The sequence below is a fragment of the Babylonia areolata genome, chromosome 21, assembly GCF_041734735.1.
Source record: "Babylonia areolata isolate BAREFJ2019XMU chromosome 21, ASM4173473v1, whole genome shotgun sequence".
NCBI classification, from domain to species: Eukaryota; Metazoa; Mollusca; class Gastropoda; order Neogastropoda; family Buccinidae; genus Babylonia; species Babylonia areolata.
In genome coordinates, this window is record NC_134896.1 from 6493139 (window position 1) to 6520373 (window position 27235).

At 42.8% G+C, this 27235-nt stretch overlaps 1 protein-coding gene across 2 annotated transcripts; it reads left to right on the forward strand.

Annotated features, from left to right (window-relative positions):
* Positions 1-23998, forward strand: LOC143296714 (uncharacterized). 2 transcript variants are annotated; one of them, XM_076608769.1, is made up of 7 exons: positions 1-316; positions 2818-3081; positions 5589-5788; positions 8631-8802; positions 12002-13207; positions 13789-14688; positions 22191-23998. In XM_076608769.1, the coding sequence occupies exons 1-6, from the start codon at positions 130-132 to the stop codon at positions 14685-14687; spliced, it is 2928 nt and encodes a 975-aa protein (XP_076464884.1). In that variant the 5' UTR covers positions 1-129; the 3' UTR covers position 14688; positions 22191-23998. The 2 variants fall into 2 exon arrangements, with proteins under 2 accessions (XP_076464884.1, XP_076464882.1); XM_076608767.1 differs by lacking the exon at positions 22191-23998 and having other exon boundaries at positions 13789-16670.
* The last annotated feature ends 3237 nt before the right edge of the window (positions 23999-27235 follow it).

A 27235-nucleotide genomic window follows, 5' to 3' on the forward strand; every position in this document is an offset into this window, starting at 1 on the left:
GAGCAACAACAGCTGTCCGCTTCGGTGCGTGCGCCCCACTATTTTTTGACGGATTTTGCTCAGGTGCGCCGAATCCGCGAAACTGCATCACTGGAGGGACGTAACTCGGGAAGCGAAGGACAGGTCAATATGGTGGCTTTCCTGGTGGGGGTTGTGTTGTTGCCTCTGTTCTTCATTTCGTCTCACGGCGATGCTCAAACGTCGCAAGCAGTTCTGCTCTCCGTGGTGGACGCGATCGAGAAACTGGTCGGATTCTACAAAGCGAACTACAATGACCTGAATTTGGATGGATTATTTGGACTCCGAGTTATGGAAGGTTCGTTGTTTTGAGTGCCATCATCACATGCTGTTTCGTAGTTTGCTCATGGGTGAATTGACGGTTGTCTGTGTGCGTGTGGGTGTGCACGTGCGCATGCACATGTATGCGTAAGCTGTTGTTGTTGGGTTTTTTTTCCTGTAAAAGCTAGTTATTAGTTACTGCGGGGTGGTGATATGAACAGCAAAGAGTGACGGGCAGACGACCATAACAACAAATAAACAAAAGGAGGAAAGAAAGATGGAAAACAACAACAACAACAACAACAACAACAACACACACACACACACACACACACATATATATATATATATGTGTGTATATATATATATGTATATATAAGAAACAGTTATTACCACTCACCTCCTAGGCATGTAATGATGATTACAGGGCAACTAACCTTGTAGAGAATTCAGCAGTGGCTGGATTGGTTTAACTGAAGATGATAGTTTGAAAAAAGGTGAAAGGTTCCACAACTTTTATGGCCATGGGCCGGGGCAGTGAATTCATATGATATTTTTGAACCTTCATTCACTGAAGGGTAGACAACTACAAGGTGATCTTATACAGATGTTTGAATTTTTCCACGGTTATGATGATGTTGATTTGCACTCTTTGTTTTCCTATGCACCTGTAAATGTCACTAGAAACTCTGCAGGAAAATTGTTTGTAATGTATGCCAGAACTAATAAGCGCAAATTCTCATTTTCTTTTAGAGTCGTTAACCCCTGGAATGCACTACATCAATCAGTTAAATTTGCAAAATCTGTGAATGAGTTCAAGAACCTGATTGACAAACTGCCCCAGCTAGAAGAACTATTTTATGGCTATGATGAGTAGAAACCCCATTAGGTACGACCGACCTACGCAAAAACAATCAATACCAAAACCAGGAGGGGACAAATATTAGACCTCACGGGCTAGGTGTAACCAGACACCGTCCCTACTACTACTACTACTAGGGCTTGGCAGAAGAAGGTGGAGCCTAGTCCTTTCCCTCCACCACTTAAACCTCCCCCAACCTAAGTCATCTTCTTCCTCTTCTTTTTCGTTCCCATGTTCAGTCTTATGCATGAGTGAATCTGTATGTGTTTGATCATTTTTACCATATTTGATTTTAGCAGCCATACTTTGTTTTCAGAGGGGTGGGAGGGAGAGGGGTGCATGCAGGGTATGTTCTTGTGTCCTAAATCCACTAAACGCCAACATTGATTATGGGATCTTTAACACCTATGTATTTGGTCTTCTGCATGTGTATACACATGAAGGGGTTTCAGGCACAAGCAGGTTTGCTCATCTGTTGACCTGGAAGTTTGGAAAAATCTCCACCCTTAACCCACCAGGTGCTGGGATTCGAACCTGGGATCCTCACTTAAGTCGGGTATACCTGTTGACAACTGGGTGAGGAAAATTGGAGGAAAGCGCATTTCCCAAGGACACAACACCATTTGGAAACAGTTAGGGCCTTGGACTCTGATCACTGGTAAACACTGGATCAAAAGTCTGATGGATTACTGATTCTGCCAAATAAAGTGTGTTATGTGTGTGTGTGTGTGTGTGTGTGTGTGTGCAGTGAGTGTAAGCAGCAAACACACACACACACGCACACAGACACACACACACACAGCATGGCTGACACTGCACTAGTTCTGAGTCACACAGTCAACAATCATACATAAGAAATCCCTGGTGTTGTAGTGCTTAGAAAATTTTTTGTTTGTTTGTTTGTATACTTTATTTATATACTAATTAAAGTAAAGCAAGAATCACATTTCCTGACAAGGTTTTTCTTCACAGTCACACTTCTTAGTTATTTATAAATATCAATTCCCAGGCTAAGAACAAGTTATGTTCCTTCTCTCACTCTCAGAAACAAGAAGGACAGGAAAACGTTAAGTTGGTGATGGAGGCTGTATTCTGGCACCAAGGTAGTGGAGGAAATAGTTATCTCCCTTGAGTATCTTATGACTTCTTAATGTGTGTCTTACAACAGAAACTACTGACATCAACGTGATTTAATTTTTTTCTTCCTTGTTCCTTCTTAAAATTGAGGAGTAGGTTTTGATAAGCAATGTCAGCAGTAGTAAGCAGTGCTACGTTGGAATAATTTTCAAAAGTCTAGATGGATTCAGCGTTGACTTAGAAAACTCTTAGCGCTATGCAAACTTAGTCAGTACTGATCTCTGAATAGGTTTCTGAGAGTGGGAGGCAGGGGGGAATGGATTAGTTTGTAGGTTAGAGATGGGAGGAGGAGAATAATGTGTGTGTGTGTGTGTGTGTGTGTGTGTGTGTGTGTGTGTAAATGTACATACTTTCTTAAATTACTTGTGACTTACCCAGCTTTATCTTGTTTACATTTTGCCAAAATGAATGCACATATCTGACAGTGAATTTGCATACCTGAGTACAGACAGTAAATCAGTCTTGAGTCTTATAAAACAACTGTAACCCAGCCCAGACTCTTCAGTGCATGAATAACACAGTTTTGTGTGCCATCACAGGTCAGCTCCAGAAGATCCTTCAGGAGCACGATGAGGGAAGGTACCCACAGCTGAGCCACGATGTTGTACAGCGGCTTCACACACTGCTTCAGGACACACGCTGGGTTGGGGAGCAAGCCGTGTCGGTCGTGCAGGCCGACGATGAGAAATACTTCAAGGAGCTGGGTGTCATCATCACGCAGCCCTGGACTGTCTTCAAGCGACCCAGGAAGGTGGTTCCCGCACACCGATGGAACGCTCCCGTCTACCTGGCCAGCAAGAACGGTGAGTCGGAATCAGAATGGTTGGTTCCCATAGAGCTTCAAGAATATGTGCTGTATACAGTATAGCCTGATGTCTAAATAAATCAGTGGAGTGATGGCCTAGGAAGTGAGAGAATCTGAGCGCACTGGTTTGAATCATGGCTCAGCCGCCACTAGACCTTAGTGGTGGTCTGGACGCTAGTCATTTGAATGAGACGATAAACTGAGGTCCCGTGTGCAGCATGCACTTAGTGCACGTAAAAGAATCCACGGCAACAAAAGGGTTGTTCCTGGCAAAATTCTGTAGAAAAATCCACTTCGATAGGAAAAACAAATAAAACTGCATGCAGGAAAAAATGCAAAAAAATGGGTGGCGCTGTAGTGTAGTAACGCGCTCTCCTTGGGGAGAGCAGCCCGAATTTTACACAGAGAAATCTGTTGTGAATAAAAGAAATACAAATACAAATACAAATACAATAGACATATTTTTAGGCCTCAGACCCAAGTGTGAAGGAGTTGGCGAGAACATAGCGTTGTTGTTTCTCCTCACAAGCATCACACTGGGTAGGTCCATAGATGACTTGTAAGTCCAGTCTGGGCTCTGAAGTGTCTGTGGCAATGTGGACAGGGGTGTAGCTGGTGCTGTCCATGTGAAGGTGGATTAAGTCACTTCTTCTTGCTTTGCTGGTGTTGCTTGCTGGTGTTGCTGATCCTGTGCTCCTCATAGGCAGTAACACCAGACCAGACCTGGCTGTGCCATGTTGAGTGATCAGAGGCTAGAACTTCCTATGTGTTTGGGTCAAATCCACAGTGCTTGAGAGAGGTGTTTAAGGAGTCATTGAAGAGCTGCTTTTGACCCTTGTGGGAGTGCTCCCCTGCACTTAGCTCTCTGTAGAACAGTCTGTTATGAATATTGTACAATTCAGTGAAACAGCATTTGTAAGAAAGCAAGAGGGAAAGTGGACAAGCTAATTACACATCTTATAAAGTAGCAATTACTCTCAGTTTGAATGCTTTAAAGAAACACAAGGAAAAAAACCAACAGGAGTCTTGAGTAAGCATTGAGAGAAGATCATCAGAATGCACAGTGTGTCATGGCCCAGTGGTTCTTAAGAGTGTTAGACTTTTACTTTCGTCAGTCTGGGGGTCCTGGGTTTGATCCTGGTATCAGTGGAGTGAAGGCCTAGAGGTAACGCGTCCGCCTATGAAGCGAGAGAATCTGAGCGCGCTGATTAAAATCACGGCTCATCCGCCGATATTTTCTCCCCCTTCACTAGACCTTGAGTGGTGGTCTGGACACTAGTCATTCGGATGAGACGATAAACCGAGATCCTGTGTGCAGCATGCACTTAGCGTGCGTAAAAGAACCCACGGCAACAAAAGGGTTGTTCCTGGTAAAATTCTGTAGAAAAATCCACTTCGATAGGAAAAACAAATAAAACTGTACCCAGGAAAAAATACAAAAAAAGGGTGGTGCTGTTGTGTAGCGACGCGCTCTCCCTGGGGAGACCAGCCCGAGTTTCACACAGAGAAATCTGTTGTGATAAAAAGAAATACAAATGCAAAAACAAAATGTATAGCAGGTTAAGGCTGGAGATACTCAAGCATACATCGCTAATCCGCTTTTTAATAATTTAGAAAAAGGAAGCCGGATATATTGCAGGGTTTATTGATCCACCTGCACATTTTGACACCTGAGAGTAAACAGGAACTTCCAGCAAGTGCAACAGCTTGCTGTAATTGCCAGCGATGCTTTGTTGTGTGGTGGTGTCTCTTTTGATTGTGGTAGAAGTTGTTGATGAGTTTTTTTGTTTGTGCAGTGCATGAGATAAATGTGCGCGCGCACACACACACACACACACACACACACACACACACACACACACATACATGCACATGCAGTCATAGGCAGGCACGAATGTGAAAATGCACATATGCACACACACAAACACATTCATACACTTGCAGGCACACACATGTATTGACATACACATTCACAGGCACATTCACATGCATGCACACAGACACACACAGACACACACAGAGACACATGCACATGCACACAGACACACAGACACACACTCACACACACACACACACACACACACGTGCACGTGCACGTGTACATGCAGTCATAGGCAGGCACCAATGTGAAAATGCACATATGCACACACACAAATACATTCACACACACATATTCACATACACACTCACAGGCACATTCACATGCATGCACACAGGCACACACAGAGACACACACAGACACATTCACACAGACACACAGACTCAGACACACAGACACACACACACAACACACACACACACACACACACAACACACACACACACACACACACACCACACCACACCACACCACACCACACCACACCACACACACACATATACACACACACACCACACCACACCACACCACACCACACCACACAACACACACACACAACACACACACACACACACACACACACACACACACACACAGCAGTCAAGGGGTTAATGCCTTGTTTTGCAGTGAGGCTGGACGAGCACCAAAGCGACATATGCATGATGGAGATCACACAGCCGAAGAGGTCCCCCTTGCGGAGGGCAGGGGGGCATGGCAGTGAAGGGGGCTGCAGCCTGAGTGAGCACTGCGGCCGGGTGATGACGGCACGAGGGCTGACCGACTATGGCATCACCCACCAGCTGCTGTGGACCGTTCTGGCAGAACAGGTACCTGACCATGCCACCCTGTGTGTGTGTGTGTGTGTGTGTGTGTGTGTGTGTGTGTGTGTGTGTGTGAGAGAGTTTGTTGTGGAAGGCCAGAACAGGAAGGAAAGTGGCAGAATGGTTAAGACGCTCATCTGCCAGTACATTGTCTGTGTAGGTTCTGGGTTCGATTCCTGGCCTCGCCCCTTTCCTCCCAGGCAGTCGACTGGAAAATCAAACTGAGTATCTAGTCATTCAGATGAGACGATCAACCGGGGTCCCGTGAACAGCATGCAGTTGGCGCACTGAAGAAGAACCCATGGCAGCAAAAAAGTTGTCCTCTGTCAAAATTGTAAAATCACAAATATTTCCGGAAGTGAAAAGGTTAATGTTACTTTGGTATTTGATGGTTTTTCTGGTTTGCTGTTACTTTGTTATTGATGGTTTTTCTGGTTTGATGTTGCTTTCTTATTGATGGTTTTGCTGGTTTAATGTTACTTTGTTACAAGCCTGTGATAACCATCGGGGCATTTCCTTGCTCTCCATCGCAGGCAAGATACTTGCCAGGATCCTACTAAACCGCCTCACAGCACACCTTGACCAAGGTCATTTGCCTGAGAGCCAATGTGGATTCCGGAAAGAGCGCAGAACCACCGACATGGTGTTTGCTGCAAGGCAGCTGCAAGAGAAATGTCAGGAGCAAAATACTGATCTGTTCTCCACCTATGTCGACCTCACTAAGGCCTTCGACACCGTGAGTAGAGAGGGACTGTGGAAGATCATGGCCAAGTACGGATGCCCTCGGAAATTTATTTCCTTGGTCAGCCAATTCCATGAAGGCATGCAGGCTTGAGTCCAGGACAATGGCGAAACATCTGCTCCTTTTGCTGTCACAAATGGTGTCAAGCAAGGCTGCGTCCTGGCTCCAACGCTGTTCAGCCTCATGTTCTCTGCAATGCTTACTGATGCCTTCAGAGATGGCGATGTTGGAATCGGCCTAAAGTACCGAACAGATGGCAAGTTGTTTAACCTCAGAAGGCTTCAAGCAAAAACGAAGGTCATGACAGACATCATCAGAGACTTTTTGTTTGCTGATGATTGTGCCCTCAACGCTGGATCTGAAGCTGACATGCAACTCAGCGTCGACAAGTTTGCCACTGCCAGCAGGAACTTCGGCCTTACCATCAGCACGAGGAAAACTGAAGTTCTCCATCAGCCAGCCCCAGGGAAACCCTATGTTGAGCCCAACATCACAGTCAACGGTCAGAGACTCAGTGCGATGGAGCGGTTCACATACCTTGGCAGCACACTGTCACGAAATGCGACCATCGACGATGAAGTGAACGTCAGGATTGCAAGAGCAAGCGCAACTTTTGGCAGACTCAGTGCAAATGTCTGGAACAGAAGAGGCATTAGTCTTGAGACCAAGCTAAAGGTCTACAGAGCAGTAGTTCTCCCCACACTACTGTACGCCTGCGAAACTTGGACAGTGTACCAACGACATGCCAAGAAGCTGAACCACTTCCACACAACATGCCTCAGGAAGCTACTGAACATCAAGTGGCAAGACAAGACCCCAGACACAGAGGTGCTCGCAAAAGCCACCCTTCCCAGCATCTTCACCATCCTGATGCAGTCCCAGCTTCGCTGGGCTGGACACGTGGCGCGTATGCCAGACCATCGGCTGCCCAAAAGGCTCTTCTATGGCGAGCTGCAACAAGGGAAGAGATCACACGGAGGTCAGAAGAAGCGCTTCAGAGATACTCTGAAAGTCTCTCTTAAAGCGTTTGATATCAACCCTGACTCCTGGGAGGAATCTGCAGTGGACCGTGACAAATGGCGTGCTGCTGTGCACAAAGGCGCCAAGTTGTGTGAGGCCAACAGGACTGCTGCAGCTGTTCAGAAGAGGCAGGCCAGAAAGTCACGGGCAAACAAGCTCCCTGACAATGATATGCCTGTCTTTGTCTGCCCCAACTGTCAGCGAACATTTCGTGCGCAGATTGGACTATTCAGCCATCTGCGCATTCACAGATAGATTCATGAGCATCCTCCCCCCCACCCCACCACCACCCTCCCCCCATCCCCCAGCTGGATGACAACGATGGTCATCATCGATCTCGATGGACACACCACCACCATTTGATGGTTTTGCTGGTTTAATGTTACTTTGTTATTGCTGGTTTTGCTGGTTTAACTTTACTTTCTTATTGATGGTCCTGCTGGTTTAACGTTGTTATGGATGGTCCTGCTGGTTTAATGTTGTTATGAATGGTCTTGCTGGTTTAACATTACTTTGTTATTGATGGTCCTGTTGGTTTAATGTTACTTTGTTATGGATGGTCCTGCTGGTTTAACGTTGTTATGGATGGTCCTGCTGGTTTAATGTTACTTTGTTATGGATGGTCTTGCTGGTTTAACGTTACTTTGTTATGGATGGTCCTGCTGGTTTAACGTTGTTATGAATGGTCTTGCTGGTTTAACATTACTTTGTTATTGATGGTCCTGTTGGTTTAATGTTACTTTGTTATGGATGGTCCTGCTGGTTTAACGTTGTTATGGATGGTCCTGCTGGTTTAATGTTACTTTGTTATGGATGGTCTTGCTGGTTTAACGTTGTTATGAATGGTCCTGCTGGTTTAACGTGGTTATGAGTGGTCCTGCTGGTTTAATGTTACTTTGTTGCTGATGGTCTTGCTGGTTTCAGGTGACTGTACTGCCCTGTCTGTGTGTGTTTGTTACTTAGAATAAGTAGGTCAGTAAGTAAGTAAATAAGTAAGCAAGTGAGCCAATCAGTCAATAAGGAAGGAAGGAAGGAAGTCAGTCAGTCAGTCAGTAATGGTGGCCTGACCTGTGTTGTAACGTGCAGTCAGGCTGCGGGGAGCAGATGGACGTGCTGATGCAGGGGCTGGGGTTCAACTCCACGGAGCACATGCAGCAGGAGTTCTGCACCAACAACTTCTATGAGATGCTGACCACCGTCCACATCTTCCTGTCCGGCACTGTCACCGGCAACTTCCAGGATCTCTTCATGGAACAACGTGAGAACCTGTTGTTGGGCTTGACAAACACATGAACTTTGTTTTAGAGCTTGACAAAGACGTGAGGTCTGTTTTAGAGCTTTACAAGGATTTTAGATCTGTTTCGGAGCTTGACAAAGACATGAGGTGTGTGTTAGGGCTTGACAAAGACATGTTCTCACTGTCACAGGCACTCAAAACAAGAACTCCAAACTCAGAATGTTTCTGTTCAAGGATTACACTGAACTCAAAACATTTTCTATTGAAGGATTGAGTGTTTTGGCACGGCCTAGTCTTCCAGTCTGTCTGTGCTAATCCATATCCACCATAAAGAGTACACACATACATGAAGGAAGAAGAAATTCAAAGAAACGTATCTTTGTGCTGATGGGCATTCATTATGAAGAACACACATATGCATGCACACACATGCGCACACATGCGTGCGCACGCACACACACACACACACACACACACACACACACACACACACAGACACACACACACACACTGACAGATGGACAGAAGAGCGACAGAAGGATGTGTGGTGAAATACAGAGCCAAAGATTGTTAAGTAAACTTTAAAACCTCAAACAGATTAGCATGTAAGCTTTAAAACCTGAAACACAGATTGCTGTGTAAACTTTAAAACCTGAAACACAGATTGCTGTGTAAGCTTTAAATCCCAAAACACAATTTGTTGTGTAAGCTTTAAAACCAGTAATAGATGGTCATCTAAGGTTTAGAACCTATGACATATTGTCATGAAAACTTTAGAAACTGTGACTGATTATTTACCATGTAAACATTAGAAATTTACATATTGCTGTTTAACTCTGTGGAGACATAGTTAAATAGTGCATGTAGTTTTACTGTGACGGGCAAATATGGGCATATTTGAAAAATTCAACACACTTTCACACAGAGACAAAGACATACAATTATATATCAGTAGAAAGTTTACCATCTCTTCTTTGAACATTTTAAAACAGTTTTCTCATTAAATGCTGCTAAATATTTTAAAAAATATTTTAAATTATGTCACTAAATACTGAAAAAAAGAAAAAAAGAAAAGAAAAATAGATATACTGTACTCACCAGGCATGTCATATCCATCAGCAAATCCACAAGGCATCATAAGACGATTTTCTCACATAGTAAGGTTCCCTGATTCTTATGAATCAGTTTGAAGTCAAATGTTGCACAACAAACTGTTAAAAAAAAAAAAAATTGAAGATCACAACACTGGAAAGAGAGAAAAAGAAAAACGATACAAATCCATCACTTGAAAAAAACACCCCCCCAAACCCCCTATTTACACATTTCTGCTGCAGCTAAGATATTATTTGCTGTAGTCCTTGACTGTGTGGAACACCTCAAAGCATGGAACTGCACAGAGGGGCACTTTACACTGTTTGCACATGATTGTGGTGGCATTTTTTTGGTGTGTGCGTTTTTCACCTCTTGATGTGACACTCCTTGTGCTTTGTGTTTGGCGTAACACACCGTGCACCCTCTCTGTGCGTTCCTGGTCTGCTGCTCATTGGTGTGTGGAATGGTTAGCAGGTCAGTGACTGCCTGGCCTCAGTCTCCCCATGTCTGCTCCTGTGTCTGGCAGATCTCCTCCTCATGCGTGTAAAGTGTTTTGAATTCCTGTAACAGACAGTGCTGTCATAAGAAAAAAAGAAGAAAAGCTTTTGCATGTATTGCAAAAAAAGGGCAAAAAAGAAAAGAAAAAACAAATGCAAAATAAACATCAGTAATATTACACAGCATATACACATGCATAATAATTCAGGAGTGACAGTATAGATAACACACACGCACAGACACACCCATGCGTAATACACTGACACACCCATTGCACAGACACACACCCACTCAATTTAATAAGTGCATGGACAGAAAATGATAATTTTACATTAATATATACAAATTATTCATTAAAAATTGTAAAAATCAACATTATTTACACAAGAAATGAATTAGCAAAGTATCAAATTGTAAACACACTCACCTCAACAGGAGTGGGCGTGTCTGGAAAGTCAGTGCGAGGCCTGGGGTCCCAGTGAAAGGTGCAGCCAGTGGGAAGTTTGTCAGGTCTTTTACCCACTCATACAAGTACTCTTGTTCCTCATCGTCAGTATCTACAGTCATCGAGTCATCTTGTCTTGCAGTATGGCTGTCACTAGTGTCACTGTCGATTTCTGTCTCAGCGTCATAGGGGTCAGTCAGTAAAGTTTCGCCGTCACTTTCAAAATCATCATCTGGTATTAACTGAATGTCATCATCATCAGAAAAATCATCAGAGAAGTCGTCACCAGTGTCAAGGAGGTCACGTTCAATGTCTGATCCTTCTTCTGTCACAATTTCGACAGCCTCACACAGGGAGTACTTTCGTCTCGGCCACCATATTGGTTATGAAAAGATCGACCTTTAACCCAGTCTAGAAAAGTATTGAAAAAAAGCCTTTCACACAGTTAACGGTCAAGGGGAAATAACTTAGTTTTTCCTAGACTGATCCCTCAAGACAGCCTGATTAGTTTCCCTTTAACTCTCTCCATACGAACGGCGAAAGAGACGACGTTAACAGCGTTTCCCCCCAATTACCATCATCAAAATATTGCAAGAGGAAGGCTCTTATACTGAAGAGGTGAATGTTGACAAAGAATACCACAATTCTTACGATGGAAGCTAAAGGTTGGGTCATTCAGACACCCACTGGACATCCGAGGGGTCTGTGTAGAGGAGAAGAGAGGACTGAGTTAGTTAGAGTGAGTTAATTGAACACTGCTGAATGTATGAAAAAAATTCCGCGATCTGCCGAATCCTACACTACAGCACGTCATTCTGAGCGGGCGGAGCGCTGGCGCTGAAGCACCAGCACCTCTCCATTGAGTTAAACTTTAGATCCTGTAATGGGATTGTCATGTAAACTTTTGAGCCTCTTATTGATTGTTTTGTAAATTTGTAACAGAATGTCATGTACACTTTAGAACATTGATAGACTGTCATGTAAATTTTGGATCCTTGATAGATTTAAAAACCTTGATAGATTGTCTTGTAAAATTTAGAGCCTAGAACAAATTGTCATGTAAATTTTACAGTTGGTAACAGATTTATGTAAACTGTGAAACCTTGCGTGTGTGCACAGCAAGAAAGGAAAAAAAATCCAAAGCATGACACCCACTGAATATCCCCTGTTGTTGTGGCTGTGCAGAGTTTGTGTGCCCGTCTCTGGGGTTCTATGAGTTCCTGAAGAAGGACTACCTGGACCAGATCCTCAGCTGGCAGCTCCCCACCGGATGCTTTGGGGAGAATGCTGAAGATGAGGCAGCCTCTGACAACCTCCTGCAGAACTTCCCTCTGGAGAAGGACCTCAAGACGTTGCAGTCCATCAACCGAATGAGCAAGCTGTCGGACCTGGGTCAGCTGGACCTGAAGAAGGCGGAGGTGGAGCAGCAGCTGAAGAACCTGCAGTCCTTCAACGTGCTTCAGGAGTCTGACGCCGAGAGCATGGATGGGGGGAGGAGGGATCGGGTGGGGAATCTTCAGGGGCAGTTACAGCACCCTCAGGGTTCTAGAAATGTGGCAGTCTGGAACCAGGCCGCCCCTCAACAGCAGCGGCAGCAGGAGTTGGGTGATGGGAGACCGGCTGTGAGGAATCCTGGCAGTGTCCTCCTGCAGCAGCTGGGAGGCCAGCAGAGAGGACCAGCAGGTCAGCTGGGTCCACAGAGACGTGGGGATGCTGTGTACAGGAACAGGCCTCAGCGTGTTGGTGAGAATGGTGCCGGCAAACTCCATGGTCATTTCCCTCCTGCAGGGTTTCAGGAAGAAAAGATGGACATCCCAGCAGGGGTTCGTGGAAGGCTTCCAGAACCTGTGCCCGGCGGACACCGAGGCAACTTCCCCGACAGACGTATCAAGGTTAAAGCCGGGTACGATATGAATAACTTTCCACGCTTACCTGAAGATAAGGGTAAAGCCGTGTACAAAACAAAAAACTTTCCACGCTTACCTGAAGGTAAGGGTAAGGCTGTGTACAAAACGAAAAACTTTCCACACTTACCTGAAGGTAAGGGTAAAGCCATGTACAAAATGAAAAACTTCCCACACTTACCTGAAGATCTTTCCCCGAAGGAGTTTCCAGGTCAAGCAGTACCCTCCAGAGGTCGGGGTGGTGGTGTTGGGGGGCGTGTCCCTGGGCGCCCCGAAGCCTTGAGGGACCGGCAAGTGGCGGCTCAGTTCCCTGGCGCCAATGGTAACCAGGCGGTGGGGGTCAGAGTGATGGATCAGCGGCAGCAGCAGCCTTTGCCCCTGGCACCGGACTCCCAGTTCGGAGGTCGGCCTCGACAGAGAGTGCTGGCTGCCTATGAAACGGGTCAAGGGTCACAGAGGAGACTTCTTGTGGAGAAAGATATGCCAGGTACACGTGCAGTTTTTGTTTTAAACTTCTGTAAATATGTTCATCAGATTGTTGGTTTGACTGTATAAGATAAAATTAACAATTAAGATAAAAAGTGAATGGATGAATAGATAAATAAATTTTTATAACCAGGTTTGGTGCTTAGCATCTTGGACTGGCCAATTGAAGGTTGTTAATTTTAGCCTGTCAGTAAAACAGAACCGGAAAAAAAAAGAACCAGGTTAGTAAAAGTATTTAATTTTGGCTGTTTTCTGGAAAAACCCTAATAAATTCTGTCGGTGATTAATAAAGCACAGGAGTCAAAATGTTTTCCTAGTATAAATTCAAAAGTAAAATTATGAATAGAAAAATGATAAAATAAACCCAATCCCAGAAAGGTCTTTTGATCTGAAATATGGGTTCTCATCTGTGTAGCAGATGACTATTCATCCAAGGGTGCATAAGATGGCACATCAGAATAAGTAGCTTCCTAACACAACAGTTTTAAAGTTCTGATATTTGAGGCTCTAAAGGGTTTTCTTTTCTTTTTTTTCTTTGAATATAAATTTGTGATTAAAACCCAGCATGCACCTTGGTGGCAGGTGGGTGTCTGTCGCACAAGACGGGCGTGGCGTGTGGGGCATTGGCCATGTACCTGCGATACCTGGTGGATCCTGGCCCCCTCAGCCTGATGACCCCCCACCAGTTCTATGCTGACACTCACCAGGGTCTTCTGGGCGACGGGGCTGCTTTCCGCAAGGTGCTTGAGGTCCTTGGGCAGAAGCTGGCCAAGAAGAAGAACCTGATGGACAACGTAGGCCTTGAAGAAGAACCAGGGGAAGGGGACATAGAAGAGAGAGAAGACAAGGAGGATCTGAAGGAGGAAGACGAGGGCAAAGACGGGAGGGAGGAAGAGGAGAGGGAGGAGGACAAGGAGGAAGAGGAGAGGTACCCTGACGCTGGAGAAGTGGAGAGAAATGACAACGAAGCCGTCCATCTCGGTGCCGACAAAGACCCTGCCGCAGATCTGGAGGGTGGTCCTGACAAGGAGGACGACAATGACCTGATAGGATACCGGAAAGAGGCCTACGCCAATGGAAAAGAGGGGGTGGAGGAGGAGGAGGAGGATGAAGAAGAGGCAGGGCCTGACTACATCAAGCGTGCGGAAGGAGGTGGGGACAAGGCCGCCCAGACGAAAAGCCAGACGAAGGAGGATGCGGTGTACACCTACTACGAGGGCAGGGACAAGGGGGCGGTGAAGAAACACAAGGCCCAGGCTCCCCAGCCGCCGAGGAGCGATGGGGCAGACGCCAGCCAGTCCCAGGACTCTGTGATGCCGATGATGGGACCCATAGCGGGTCGCAAAGACCTGCCACCCACAAAAGCTCTGGTCTTACTGCTCACCGCTGTCTCCCTGGCTCTCATCTTTCTCCTCTGCAAGTTCACCAGGAAACGACGAATTCATTTGAAGTTTGGCAGCAGGGCTTTTGTCAGATTTTGAGGTTCGTATTGCTGTGCGTGGCTTCGACTTTGTTGCGAATGAAGTTTGTTGTGGATGAAGATCCAGGGAAGGGTTGTGGAGCCAGGTCAGGTGCAGGCAGTGTGATGGTTGGTGGGTATCGATGCACTATGAAATCACAAAGAGCTGCCTCAGATCAGAAGAGAAAGAAGATCAGTCTCATGTGCAGTGTTGTCATGGAAGTTTCATTGTGGTCAACGAACAATCTGGGCATGAGGTTATGTTCTTTCTCTCCTTGTCTTTGTCAGTCAGGAAATGTCTTCCTTTAAAAATTTGTAAAAAAAATTCTGCTTTTGCTTAGACGGCAGATCACAGACAGGTTATTTCTGTGGAGTAAAGTACAAGGAGTGGAGTGTGATCTGGCATACAATGACAGGGCAAAGACGACTCACACACACACACACACAATCCCCCCCCCCCACACACACATACTCACACACACAGACACACACACACACACTCCCCCCCCCCCCCCACACACACACAGCCAGTTAAATCACAGGTGCAAAAAATGTACACAAAAAGAATGTTGAGGTTGATTAACCTGTATGCCTACATAATGCTTAACAGTTACAAGTGCAATATACTATAAAAAACAACAACAACAACCCAAAAAACCCCACTGCTTCTGGTATGTCTGGCAGTGCAGTATAGTTAAAAACAACTAGCTCAAAAAAGCAGAAGAGTGATGGGGTTTTACTGAGAGTGTAAAAAATGACTATTTTGCCTGTGATAAATTTAGCAATGCAGTATAGTGGGAAATGAATATTTGCCTTGGACAAATTTAGAAATGTAAATACATATCAACTTCACTTAGATTTAGCAGTTCACTATAGTTATAGATATATAACTATATAAAAAAAAGCAAAAAAAAAAAGCAGCAACAACAGAAAAAAACCTAAAAACAACAACAACAACAACCAATCAAACATCAACATAAAAAAAAACCCACAGAGGATTATAAGACAGGAGGGTAAGATATAAATATTTGCTGCTGATAAACCCTTACACAGGAATACAATATAAGTAGGCATGAACATCATCTTTTGATAACTTCAAAAATCCAAATAGATATTTTAAGATCAAGTACTCAAGTTATAGGTCCCATAGCCTGCAGCAGGCAGCAGGGCGGTGAATTCACATCGCTGTGTCCGGGGCCCAGCGTTGGAAGGCGGAGGCCCAGTCTTCTCCTTCACCACTTTGACCTTCCCAGGCTGTAGTCAGGGAGATAACCATTCACACCCTGGGTGGAGTGAGGAAAATCGGAGTGAAGGGCCTTCCCCAAGGACACAACACCAGCCCGGACCTGGGCTTCAAATCCCTGATCACTGGTGAACTCTGGATCAGAAATCCAATGTCTGATTGATTCGGCCATGGCGTATCCAGTCCAGTGTAAATTAGATATCAATATTTTCACAGAAGATGGAGTAGGAGGGTAAAAAAAGCCCTGATCACTGGTGAACTCTGGATCAGAAATCCAATGTCTGATTGATTCGGCCATGGCGTATCCAGTCCAGTGTAATTAGATATCAGTATTTTCACAGAAGATGGAGTAGGAGGGTAAAAAATCCCTGATAACTGGTGAACTCCGGATCAGAGATCCAGCCAGCGTGTAATTGATTCGCGCATGGCGTCTCCAATCAGATATAAATATCTTCATAGAAAATGAAGTTGGAGGGTTAAAAAAAAAAAAAAAAAAGTGTAAAAATCTACTTCTGACAGACTTGGTAGTGCACTGTAGTGAAAAACTCATATTTGCTTTTGTGACATTCAGTACATGACATTGATAAACACAGGTATTTTGATTATAAAAAAAGAAAAAGAAAAAAAGAAGAAAAATAGTAAAGAAGAGAAAAGTGTGAGGCTGTGATAGGAGGGTATTGTGATAGGAAGGTATAATAACGAAATGAAACAAAACGGAATGAAATGCAAAAAAAAAAAAGAAAAAAAGAGAAAGAAATGAAATGAAATGACGGGTGCCATAGCCGAATGGTTAAAGCGTTGGCCTGTCAATCTGAGGGTCCCGGGTTCGAATCACGGTGGGTAAAGGGTGGAGATTTTTACGATCTCCCAGGTCAACATATGTGCAGACCTGCCAGTGCCTGAACCCCCTTCGTGTGTATATGCAAGCAGAAGATCAAATACGCATGTTAAAGATCCTGTAATCCATGTCAGCGTTTGGTGGGTTATGGAAACAAGAACATACCCAGCATGCACACCCCTGAAAGCGGAGTATGGCTGCCTACATGGCTGGGTAAAAACGGTCATACACGTAAAAAAGCCCACTCGCGTATATACGAGTGAACGTGGGAGTTGAAGCCCACGAACGCAGAAGAAGAAATAAAACAAGAGGAAAGAAAATGTCATCTAGCCAAGGAAATGAGATAAGCAATTAACATGTTGGTTTTTTTTTTCCACCAATCCCTGATGCATGAAAAGAAAAAACAACAACAACACATAACAAGAAACATGAAGACAAGAAAAATATCAAATTCAGCTCTTTGTCAGTAAAAAAAGAAAACAGAAAACAATAAGAACAACAAGAACAGCACAATAACATAGTTTCAGGGGGCTATAACATAGAATAGAGTAGCTTGAAGGGGAATTTGCTCTGTATGTCTTTTAGAAAATGATTTTTTTTTTTGGTCTGAAAAGGCTAATGATCAAACACATTGTCTAATTTATTGTTTTTTGTTGTTGTTTTTTTCTTCTTTTAGTTGAAGTTACTTTGATAGTCCCATTTGGTTGTGTATAATATGAAGTTACCCTATGAATTTGCATGAAGTGGTTCGGTTCTGTGAAAAAATGAACACTGGCAGTCATGACACTTAAGTAATACTTGTGTCTGTGCCGCATTCTGTTCCACAAAATTTGCACATATCATTGTGTATGAAACCACACTTTTTTTTTTAAATTTTTAATTTTTTTAATCCCTCATCAATATTTATTCCATGACATCTTATTTTGGCTTTTTTTAAGCTTGTGAATCATTTCCAGTTTCTCAGATTGCTATTGTGTGGGTTTTTATTAGGTTTTTTTTTCCCTTCCAGGAGTTACAAATGATTTTGATATTGAGGATTTCTTTACCGTTTACTGGAATCTTGCTTTATGTATTTTGGATCCTTTACAGATACGAAGCTGAAATTAATTGATGTGAATAATGCTGTTTCCTTGAAATGTTTCTTTGTTGGTCAGACTTTGAATTGATAGATTCATATCAGGGAATGTATGCGTTTCTTTTGATCTTTCCAACTGATTTTAATCATGTTTTTCAGTGGATTTTATCACAGCTGTTCCTTTTCCAGCTGATTTGATCCTTTTCTTTAGTGGCTTTTATCTCAGTCGTTCCCTTGTTCTGTCCGTTCCCCACATATCCTGGGTGGTTGGCTGTTTGCCAGCTGAAACATATGCTACATATGATTCCAGTTTTTATGATTTTGTCAGAATAAGGTGAGAAAAAAAAAGGAAAAAAGAAAGGAAATAAATTGTTGACATTTTTTTTCACTATTTGTAGTAACATTTACATTCTCAGCCCTGATATGGCCCTGTGTGGTCGGCAGGGCCAAAAGCAACAAAAGACATGTATTTACACACTTTATTATTATTATTATTTATTAAGCTCAGTGCTCAACGTACATCAGAGACTGACATAAGCTTACTGTTAGGCCAACAGCAAAACTGCAAGGCAAGGTTGCACTGACTCTTATTGCTAAGAGTGAAGTTGGCCTCCGGGCACCATCCCAGCACCGATTGTCACAAGATAAAACCCTCTTGGCAGAGAGAGTAGGGATTTAACTTGGGCAAGACATTCTCTGCTATAATCAAATTCTGTTCTGTCATACAGCCTTTGCATTGTCTGCCCTTTTGGACAACAGTAGAACAACAAGACATGTACTTGCTGGCAAGGCCGTTTCAAACACACGCAAACATGCACAAAAAAAGATGTGAACAAGGTGATGGAATGGGACTTACCCCTTTGAGCCCTGACCACCGCTTTACCGGTGGTAGAGAAAAATGACGTAATGCCTTGTCACCGGTTGAGCGGTGCGTAAACACTTGTGTCGTGTTTTGATATTGGTTGACTTATATTGAAGAGCCAATCAGAATAACCATAATATTCTGACGTTAGCAAACGTAGTACCAACATGGCCGCGCCTTTTCACTGTGTTTTGTGTATGTGCTTTGGATAAAAAAGATCAATTTCAATATAAGTCAACCAATAGCAAAACACGACACAAGTGTTTACACACCGCTCAACAGGTGGCTAGGCATTATGTCATTTTTCTCTACCACCGGTAAAGCGGTGGTCAGGGCACTCTTTTTATATCTGCTGTGACACATTAAATACCAATTATTTGCAAATTTTGGCTCAGGAGCTCAAGCAGAAGGGTTAAAATTGTTCAGGAACTCAGGGCTCAAAGGGTTAAAGAAGGTTTTCAGTCAGTACAACTTCCCACAAACTGGGGAAGGGACACAACTCCTGATGAGCTTCTGGGTAACTTGACTGATAAAGTTTGAGTGTTTTTAGGCTGGCTGTTTTTTTTTCTTCTTTCTATGAACATGTCTGGAAAGTTACGTTTTACCACTCAGCCAGCAACTGTCAATGAACTGCTTGGCAACTTAACTGATGAAGTCTGAGTTCAGTTTGAGCTTAAAAATTTTTTTTTATTAAAAGAAAGAAGTTTTTTTAAATGTTTTTTTTTTAATGGTCATATCTGGAAAGTTATGTTTTGCCACTCAGCAAGTCTGAAAGAAACTGTTCTGAGCAGTATACTGTGATTTTGATCCTGACAGTGTTATTTAGAAATTTAGAACTGTCATTGTGCTGATTGACAGGTGACTCAATACTGACGTATCAGTGATCTTCAAAGACTGTCAGTTTTGAGTTTTCAGATCATCTAAAAAAACACCCCAACTGCTGCTTACCTGAAACCCTCAGGCAGGGGAGGTTACACAGGCAGTAATCCTGACTGAGCTGTAAGGGTTAAGGAACGATTTGATCTAAACAATCCTGGCAGAGCTGAAAGGGTTAAGAAGCGATTAGACCAAAACCATCTTGGCAGAGCTGAGACATTAAGAAGTAATTTGAACTAAACAACATCCTCAGAGTTCTTTGTTTCGTAGCAGTGCGCAGTCAATGCTTTTGCTGCCCAGTCCTTGTCTCTGCTGTCCAGCCGTTTTGTCAAGGTGGTTTGGAAGTGGTTTGAATGGCTTCCTCAGTTTCTGTTCCTTAGTGGGAGTTGTCTGTGCTGTGGTAGCTAGTGGCACTGAGTTGTTGTTTGGGCTGATTGTGAACGGTAGTTAGTGGCACTGAGTTATTGTTTGTGCTGATTGTGAACTGTAGTTAGTGGCACTGAGTTATTGTTTGTGCTGATTGTGAACTGTAGTTAGTGGCACAGAGTTATTGTTTGTGCTGATTGTGAACGGTAGTTAGTGGCACTGAGTTATTGTTTGGGCTGATTGTGAACGGTAGTTAGTGGCACTGAGTTATTGTTTGGGCTGATTGTGATTGGCAGTTAGTGGCACTGAGTTATTGTTTGTGCTGATTGTGAACGGTAGTTAGTGGCACAGAGTTATTGTTTGGGCTGATTGTGAACGGTAGTTAGTGGCACTGAGTTATTGTTTGTGCTGATTGTGAACGGTAGTTAGTGGCATGGAGTTATTGTTTGTGCTGATTGTGAACGGTAGTTAGTGGCACAGAGTTATTGTTTGTGCTGATTGTGAACGGTAGCTAGTGGCACTGAGTTATTGTTTGGGCTGATTGTGAACGGCAGTTAGTGGCACTGAGTTATTGTTTGTGCTGATTGTGAACGGTAGCTAGTGGCACAGAGTTATTGTTTGTGCTGATTGTGAACGGTAGTTAGTGGCACAGAGTTATTGTTTGTGCTGATTGTGAACGGTAGTTAGTGGCACTGAGTTATTGTTTGTGCTGATTGTGAACGGTAGCTAGTGGCATGGAGTTATTGTTTGGGCTGATTGTGAACGGTAGTTAGTGGCACTGAGTTATTGTTTGTGCTGATTGTGAACGGTAGCTAGTGGCACTGAGTTATTGTTTGTGCTGATTGTGAACGGTAGTTAGTGGCACAGAGTTATTGTTTGCGCTGATTGTGATTGGTAGTTAGTGGCACAGAGTTATTGTTTGGGCTGATTGTGAACGGTAGTTAGTGGCACAGAGTTATTGTTTGCGCTGATTGTGATTGGTAGTTAGTGGCACAGAGTTATTGTTTGCACTGATTGTGAACGGTAGTTAGTGGCACGGAGTTATTGTTTGGGCTGATTGTGAACGGTAGTTAGTGGCACAGAGTTATTGTTTGGGCTGATTGTGAACGGTAGTTAGTGGCACTGAGTTATTGTTTGCGCTGATTGTGATTGGCAGTTAGTGGCATTGAGTCATTTTAAGGCACAGATGTTCTGTAGAACAATCACTTGTGCAGAAACTGTGATGCTGAATGCTTTTCTTTGTGTCTGCACCAGCAAACATTGAATTTTGATTTTTAAGGAACCAGTGTAGTACTAGCTGGGAGCTACTGGTACACACACCTGTGCAATCTAAAGAACAGGAAGGGTATTGTTGCAGGTATGCATATCAAGACCTTAACTATGGAAGTGTTTGAGCTTGTGCTGTCTTCTTTTTTCTTTTTCACTTGGTGCTCTGCAAGTGTTTTGAATGGAAATAATGGATTTAAACAGGACCCCCAAATGTCTTGCCGGTATAATTTGTTGATCACGATGAACAGGGTGCCATATGATCATGGATCCTCTCTCTCTCTCTCTCTCTCTGTGTGTGTGTGTGTGTGTGTGTGTGTGTGTGTGTTTGCCATTTCAACCTTCAGTAGGCTGGATCAGTGGGAAAGCTTTCGACCCACTGTGGAAAAGCTTGGGCATCTGTCAGTAGGAAAAAAAAGTATCACCTCCCTCTGGAAAACCTGCTCTGCAGCTTTTCTTCTGTGCCAGTGCTCTTTTTGTTTCTGGCTTTTCCCTTTTCTCTCTGCCCAGTCCTGAAATAGCCTTTCATGTGTTTCATGAACTGTGTTTTGTAGATTTATCTTGATGAATCTTCTTTTTATATATGGGACAGTTTTGTGTTACGCGGTTGGACCTTTGGCTTGTTGGGCAGTCCAGCAATGGTAGTGATGATATAGTAATAATGATGATAATGATAATCCTTTTGTGGTCGACTGGGCGATAGTTATCATGATTTTTGTTGTTGTTGCCTTCTCCTTATTTTCTGCCGTGCTGGTCCCCAGTTTCGTTTTTTTCAAGAAAGCCCTGAATATTCATTGTCTCTTTCTGGACTGGATAACTAGGCACTCTCTGGACTTGATAACTGGACCCTCTTACTGTGCTATATTCATTTTCTTTTTTGCTTTGGACACGTGAGAAACTTGTCGGCAATTTTTGGTTTTGTGTGCCTGGAGATACATATGATTTTGTGAACTTTGGTGTAATGCTAATGCTCAGCTTAGTTTTATTTAAAATCCCCAGGTGAAAAGTCATGGAAGGAGAAGAAGAAAAGAACAGAGGGAAGAACAACCCAGATCTCACACCCGTTCATCACAGACTTATCTGCTGAGATGAAAAAGAAAGAAAGAAAGAAAGGAACCATGCAACACAACACAGTATGATGCAGTTTTATTCTTACATAGATATCAGACTGTTAAAAAAAAATCATTAAAAAATGAAATATCGTCGATTATTGTGCATGAACTCAGACCTTTCAACCTTTTTGATTAATTAATTTATTTATTCATTTCTATTGATTAGTGGTCAAGAGCATGATCAAAATAATCAGCATAATGTCAGGACAGTCGCGTCAACCCAAAGCAAGGTGAGGGAAAACAAGTTCAAGCCAGTGAATGCTTTCGGCTCTAGAAAAGGCACGAGGCATCATTGGCTAAAAGTTATTTGTGTTCCCTGGACATGTTTAGGATCAGAGCTGATGTACTTGATTATATATATATCAGGATCAGAGTTGATATAATTAGTAATTCCTGATCTGACAGCTGTTGAAGTGTGCTTTAGTGCGAATGGAGTTTTTATGCTTGTTTACTATGCTGTGAAAGTTTTTTTTTTTTTTTTTCAAACTAACTGTGGTTGCTCATCTCGCTGTAAACATTGTGAGCAAAGTTACTGTGCTTGTTTATCTGACTGTAATAGCTCTTGGCAGATATACTGTGCTCTTTTTTTTGTCTCACAGTAGAAGCTCTGAGCAAGGTTATTGTGCTTATTTATCTAACTGTAAAAGCTCTGAGCAAAGTTACTGTGGTTGTCTATATTACTGTAAAAGCTCTGGGCAAAGTTACTGTGGTTGTCTATATTACTGTAAAAGCTCTGGGCAAAGTTAACGTGCTTGTTTATATTACTGTAAAAGCTCTGAGCAAAGTTAACATGCTTGTTTATATTACTGTAAGAGCTTTGAGCAAAGTTACTGTATTTATCTCACTGTAAAAGCTCTGAGCAAAGTTACTATGTGTGTTTATCTCACTGTAAAAGCTATGATCAATGTTATTGTTCTTGTTTTCTCAATGTGAATGCTCAGAGCAAAGTTAGTGTGCTTGTTTATCTCACTGTAAAAGCTCTGAGCAAAGTTACTGTATTTATCTCACTGTTAAAGCTCTGAGCAAAGTTACTATGTGTGTTTATCTCACTGTAAAAGCTATGATCAGTGTTACTGTTCTTGTTTTCTCAATGTGAATGCTCTGAGCAAAGTTAGTGTGCTTGTTTATCTCACTGTAAAAGCTCTGTGCAAACGTAATGTGTTTGATTATTTCACTGTAAATGCTCTGAGCAAAGTTACTATGCTTATTTACCATATTGTGAAAGCTTCAGCACAGTTAGTGTGTTGGTTTGTCCCACTGTAAAAGCTCTGAGCAAAGTTAACACGCTGTATCTCACTGTAAAGGCTTTGAACAAAGTTACTGTGTTTGCTTGTCTCGCTGTAAAAGCTATGATCGAAATTACTGCTTGTTTATAGCACTTTAAAAATCTATAAGCAGAGCTACTGTGCTGGTTTCCCCCAAACTTACGTGACATCCGTGATATCCAGTTGAGTGTACACTGGGCACAGAGTCTGTTTCAGTAGCTTTTGAAAGTTCTTGTCTGTGTTTGTAATGAGTAGCACAAGAGTGGGTTGGTCAGGGGAGTTAATGAGCGGGATGCAGCAAATCTGTTGTGTGTGTGGTTGTTTTTATTTTTATCATTATTATTATTATTATTTTTAGACATTTCAGAAGGAAAAGTCATCTGACCAAGCAGTGTGTGTGTGTGTGTGTGTGTGTGTGTGTGTGTGTGTGTGTGTGTTTGTGTGTGTGTGTGTGTGTGTGTGTGTGTGTGTATCTGTGCGTGTGTATTTTGTGTGTGTGTGTTGTGTTATGTGTGTGTGTTCTGTATATATATGTGTGTGTGTGTGTGTGTGTGTGTGTGTGTGTGTGGTGTTTTTGCTTTTTGTTGTTTGGTTTAAACCCAGATAACTTAATTAGCTGCCATAACGGACATGCAATCACTTAGTCTGCGTTATCATGGAAGGTACTGAAGTGTTGAATGAGAATGTGTTTGCTGTGGTGTTCATGAAAAAACAACAACAAATTCTCAAAAGATAATGCACAGTGCTGTGAGACTCACTGCTGACTGGTGTGCATGCTGTTTTAGTGGTCTGTTTGCTGTCAGTGTTTCTGGGTTTGTGTTCGAGTCTTGGAATGTGGTGATGGAGCTAATAATCAGAACTGGGTGACATGTATATAACAGAAATAATCAAACATAGCAGATTGCCATGGGGATTCAGAATTGGGTGGCTTGTGTATCACAGAAATGATCCAACATGGCAGATCGTCATGAAGATTTTGGTGGTTCAATTGTTGTACTTCTGTGTATTTCAAATATTCATCTTGAATTCCACCCTCTGTCTGTCCCATTTTCCCCAACTCATCGCTCATTGCCTTCCTTTTTATTTATGACAATGATAATTATAATATGAATTTAAAAAAAACCCTTCCTCTCAAAGAGATCAGGGTGCTTTACATGAAAGAAAAAGCTACAAATTATATGAATCATTCAGGACCACTCTTTCTCAACCCCCCCCCCCCCCACACACACACACCCGCCCACCGCCCCCACACACACACTCCCCGCCACCCCCTCACATGCATCCAAAGTGAGCTGACAGGCATAGGATGGTGCTGGAGAAGAGGGAAACTGAGAGTTCCTATAAACAGGTTTATAAATAGGAGTTTTTACTGAAGAGTGAAAGGCAGAGATCAGAATCAGATGCATGGATATGATGAGGAAGGTTGTTCTAGATGTGAGGAGCAGCAAAGAGGAAAGAACGTTCACCATAGGTTCTTGTATTGACACAAGGAAGTTTGAGAAGGTAGCAGTCAGAGGAAGAGCGGAGATTTCTTGCGGGAGTGTAAACACTGGTAAGGTCAGTAAAGATAGGTAGGTCCTGTGGAGTGGAAAGCAGAATAGCAGGGACATGCAACTTTGTAATTAATTCTCACTTCAGTGGGGAGCCAGTGTAGAGTGCGGAGGTGAGGAGAAATGTGAGCAGTACATGGGACACTCTGAGAGTCAGATGGGCAGCATTGTTCTGAAGTTTTTGAATTTGCTGGATTTATTTGTGAATAACATTCAGGTGCAAAAAATCCATCCTTCAGCCAGATGTCGACAGTCACCAGGGTGCGTGATGGGGACACTGATCAGAAATCTGACCTGGATTGGTGAAATTCAACTGAAATACGGGAAACATATATATACTTTGTATGTTGTATTGTTATGGAGATACATAAACTGACTTTTTTTTTAAGGATGTGTTTTCAAGTGGATGAATAACTTGTGTATGTGTGGGTGGGGTGGGTGGGGGTGGGATGCGGGGGAGGGGGTGGGGCGGGGGTAGGGGTGGGGAGTGGGGTGGGGGGTGGAGTCAGTGAATACATGTCCGCATTTTTGGAGATTGTATTTGTCTATGTTACGGTAATATATTCCAGGGAAATTTGTGGACTTTTTGTTCTTTTTTTTTTCTGCAGAAATCCTTAAAAAAAACCCAAACAGCTTCAGGTGGTAGATACATTTGAAAAAAAAAGTTCTTATAAGAATGGGATATTTTGAAGAGTTTACTTTTCATATATGATTGCAGATACTGTGCATTCAGATATTTTTTGCGTTGTAGTTCTGCAAGATTGTGATATCGTTTTTTCATATTAAAGGAGAAGATGGATTGGAATATAATGAATTAGTTGTTAAGTGTATTGTTGGCATTGCAGGATCAGTATGATATAGTTTATCAACAGAAAAAAAAAATTTTGTATGTCAGGTTTCAGATATTCATTAGTGATTGTTTTTGTCATTTACTACATGTACTGTTACAGTCCATGAGAAGAATCAGATATGTTGAAATCTCGGCTCTGCATTGTGTGACTTGTGTGTGATTTCGTGTGTTCAGTTATTAAACATTTGATATTTTTGTATCATTATTGTATTGTGTTGTATTCCACTACTTTTTGTCACAGCAGATTTCTCTGTGAAGAATTCTTTACCTGGAGAGAGTGCATCCCCACAGTACAGCGCCACTCTCTTTTTTTTTCTGTGTGCAAGCGTGTTTGTTTCACTGCCTGAATAGATCTTACTACAGCACACTGCTGCACATAGGACCTTGGTTTATCATCCCATCCAAATGGCTAGCATCCGGACCACCACTTAAGGTCTGGAGAAGGTGGAGAAAATTCTGGTGAGTCTGAGATTCGATCCCGTGCCCTCAGATTCTCTCGCTTCCTTGGTGGATGAGTGACCACTAGGCCACACAAAGCACTGGTATTTATTCTACTTATTGTTTGTCTTATCCCTGTCTCTGTATTTTTGAATGGATACAGAGTGTAAACTGGAATGTTCACATTGCGCTTTCATTGTTTAGTGTGAGGAAGATTGTGTATTATTAGCAGCTGAGTTTCTTGGGTGGAATGAGTGGAATTGTGTTCCTTATGTACTGACACAAGTGTTGTGTCTTTCCTGCCATTCCAGTAGCCAGTGGAGCTGACAGCTTTTGCTTTTTATGTAGACTGTAAATATGTACATATGTAATACTGTGCAGGTATGTGAGCTTTGTGTGTGTGTGTGTGTGTGTGCGCGCGCGCTTGCACATGTGCTGTGCATACATGTGAGTGTGCGTGCTTCTTTGGAGTAGATATCAAATTTTGTGTGTCCTTTTCATGTGTGAAGACACTTGCAGATGAATATTTCTTTCCTGTTACTGACTAGTGACCTATGTATTTCACATGCAACGCAGATATACACACACACATCTGCAGCTGCTACTGTATTTTATGGACATTCTCCTTACCACTTACTTCTCTGTGTTCAGCAAACTTTGCCAAAAACATGGATTTAGCAGGGACAGGGAGGTTGTGGATTCATATTTTAAGATCAAGCATTTGTGTTGGCAAAACTTACCATCTCGTATGTCAGGACTTACCAAAGGCAACTGAGAAATGATTCATAATATTGGTCATCGTTGTGTATTCTACCTGAAAAGCATTTTC

Coding starts and splice junctions, on each gene's coding strand:
- LOC143296714 (XM_076608769.1), top strand. CDS start 130: ATGGTGGCTTTCCTGGTGGGGGTTGTGTTGTTGCCTCTGTTCTTCATT. Junction 5,789..8,630: donor GGACCGTTCTGGCAGAACAG/GTACCTGACCAT, acceptor TGTAACGTGCAG/TCAGGCTGCGGGGAGCAGAT. Junction 13,208..13,788: donor TGTGGAGAAAGATATGCCAG/GTACACGTGCAG, acceptor CCTTGGTGGCAG/GTGGGTGTCTGTCGCACAAG.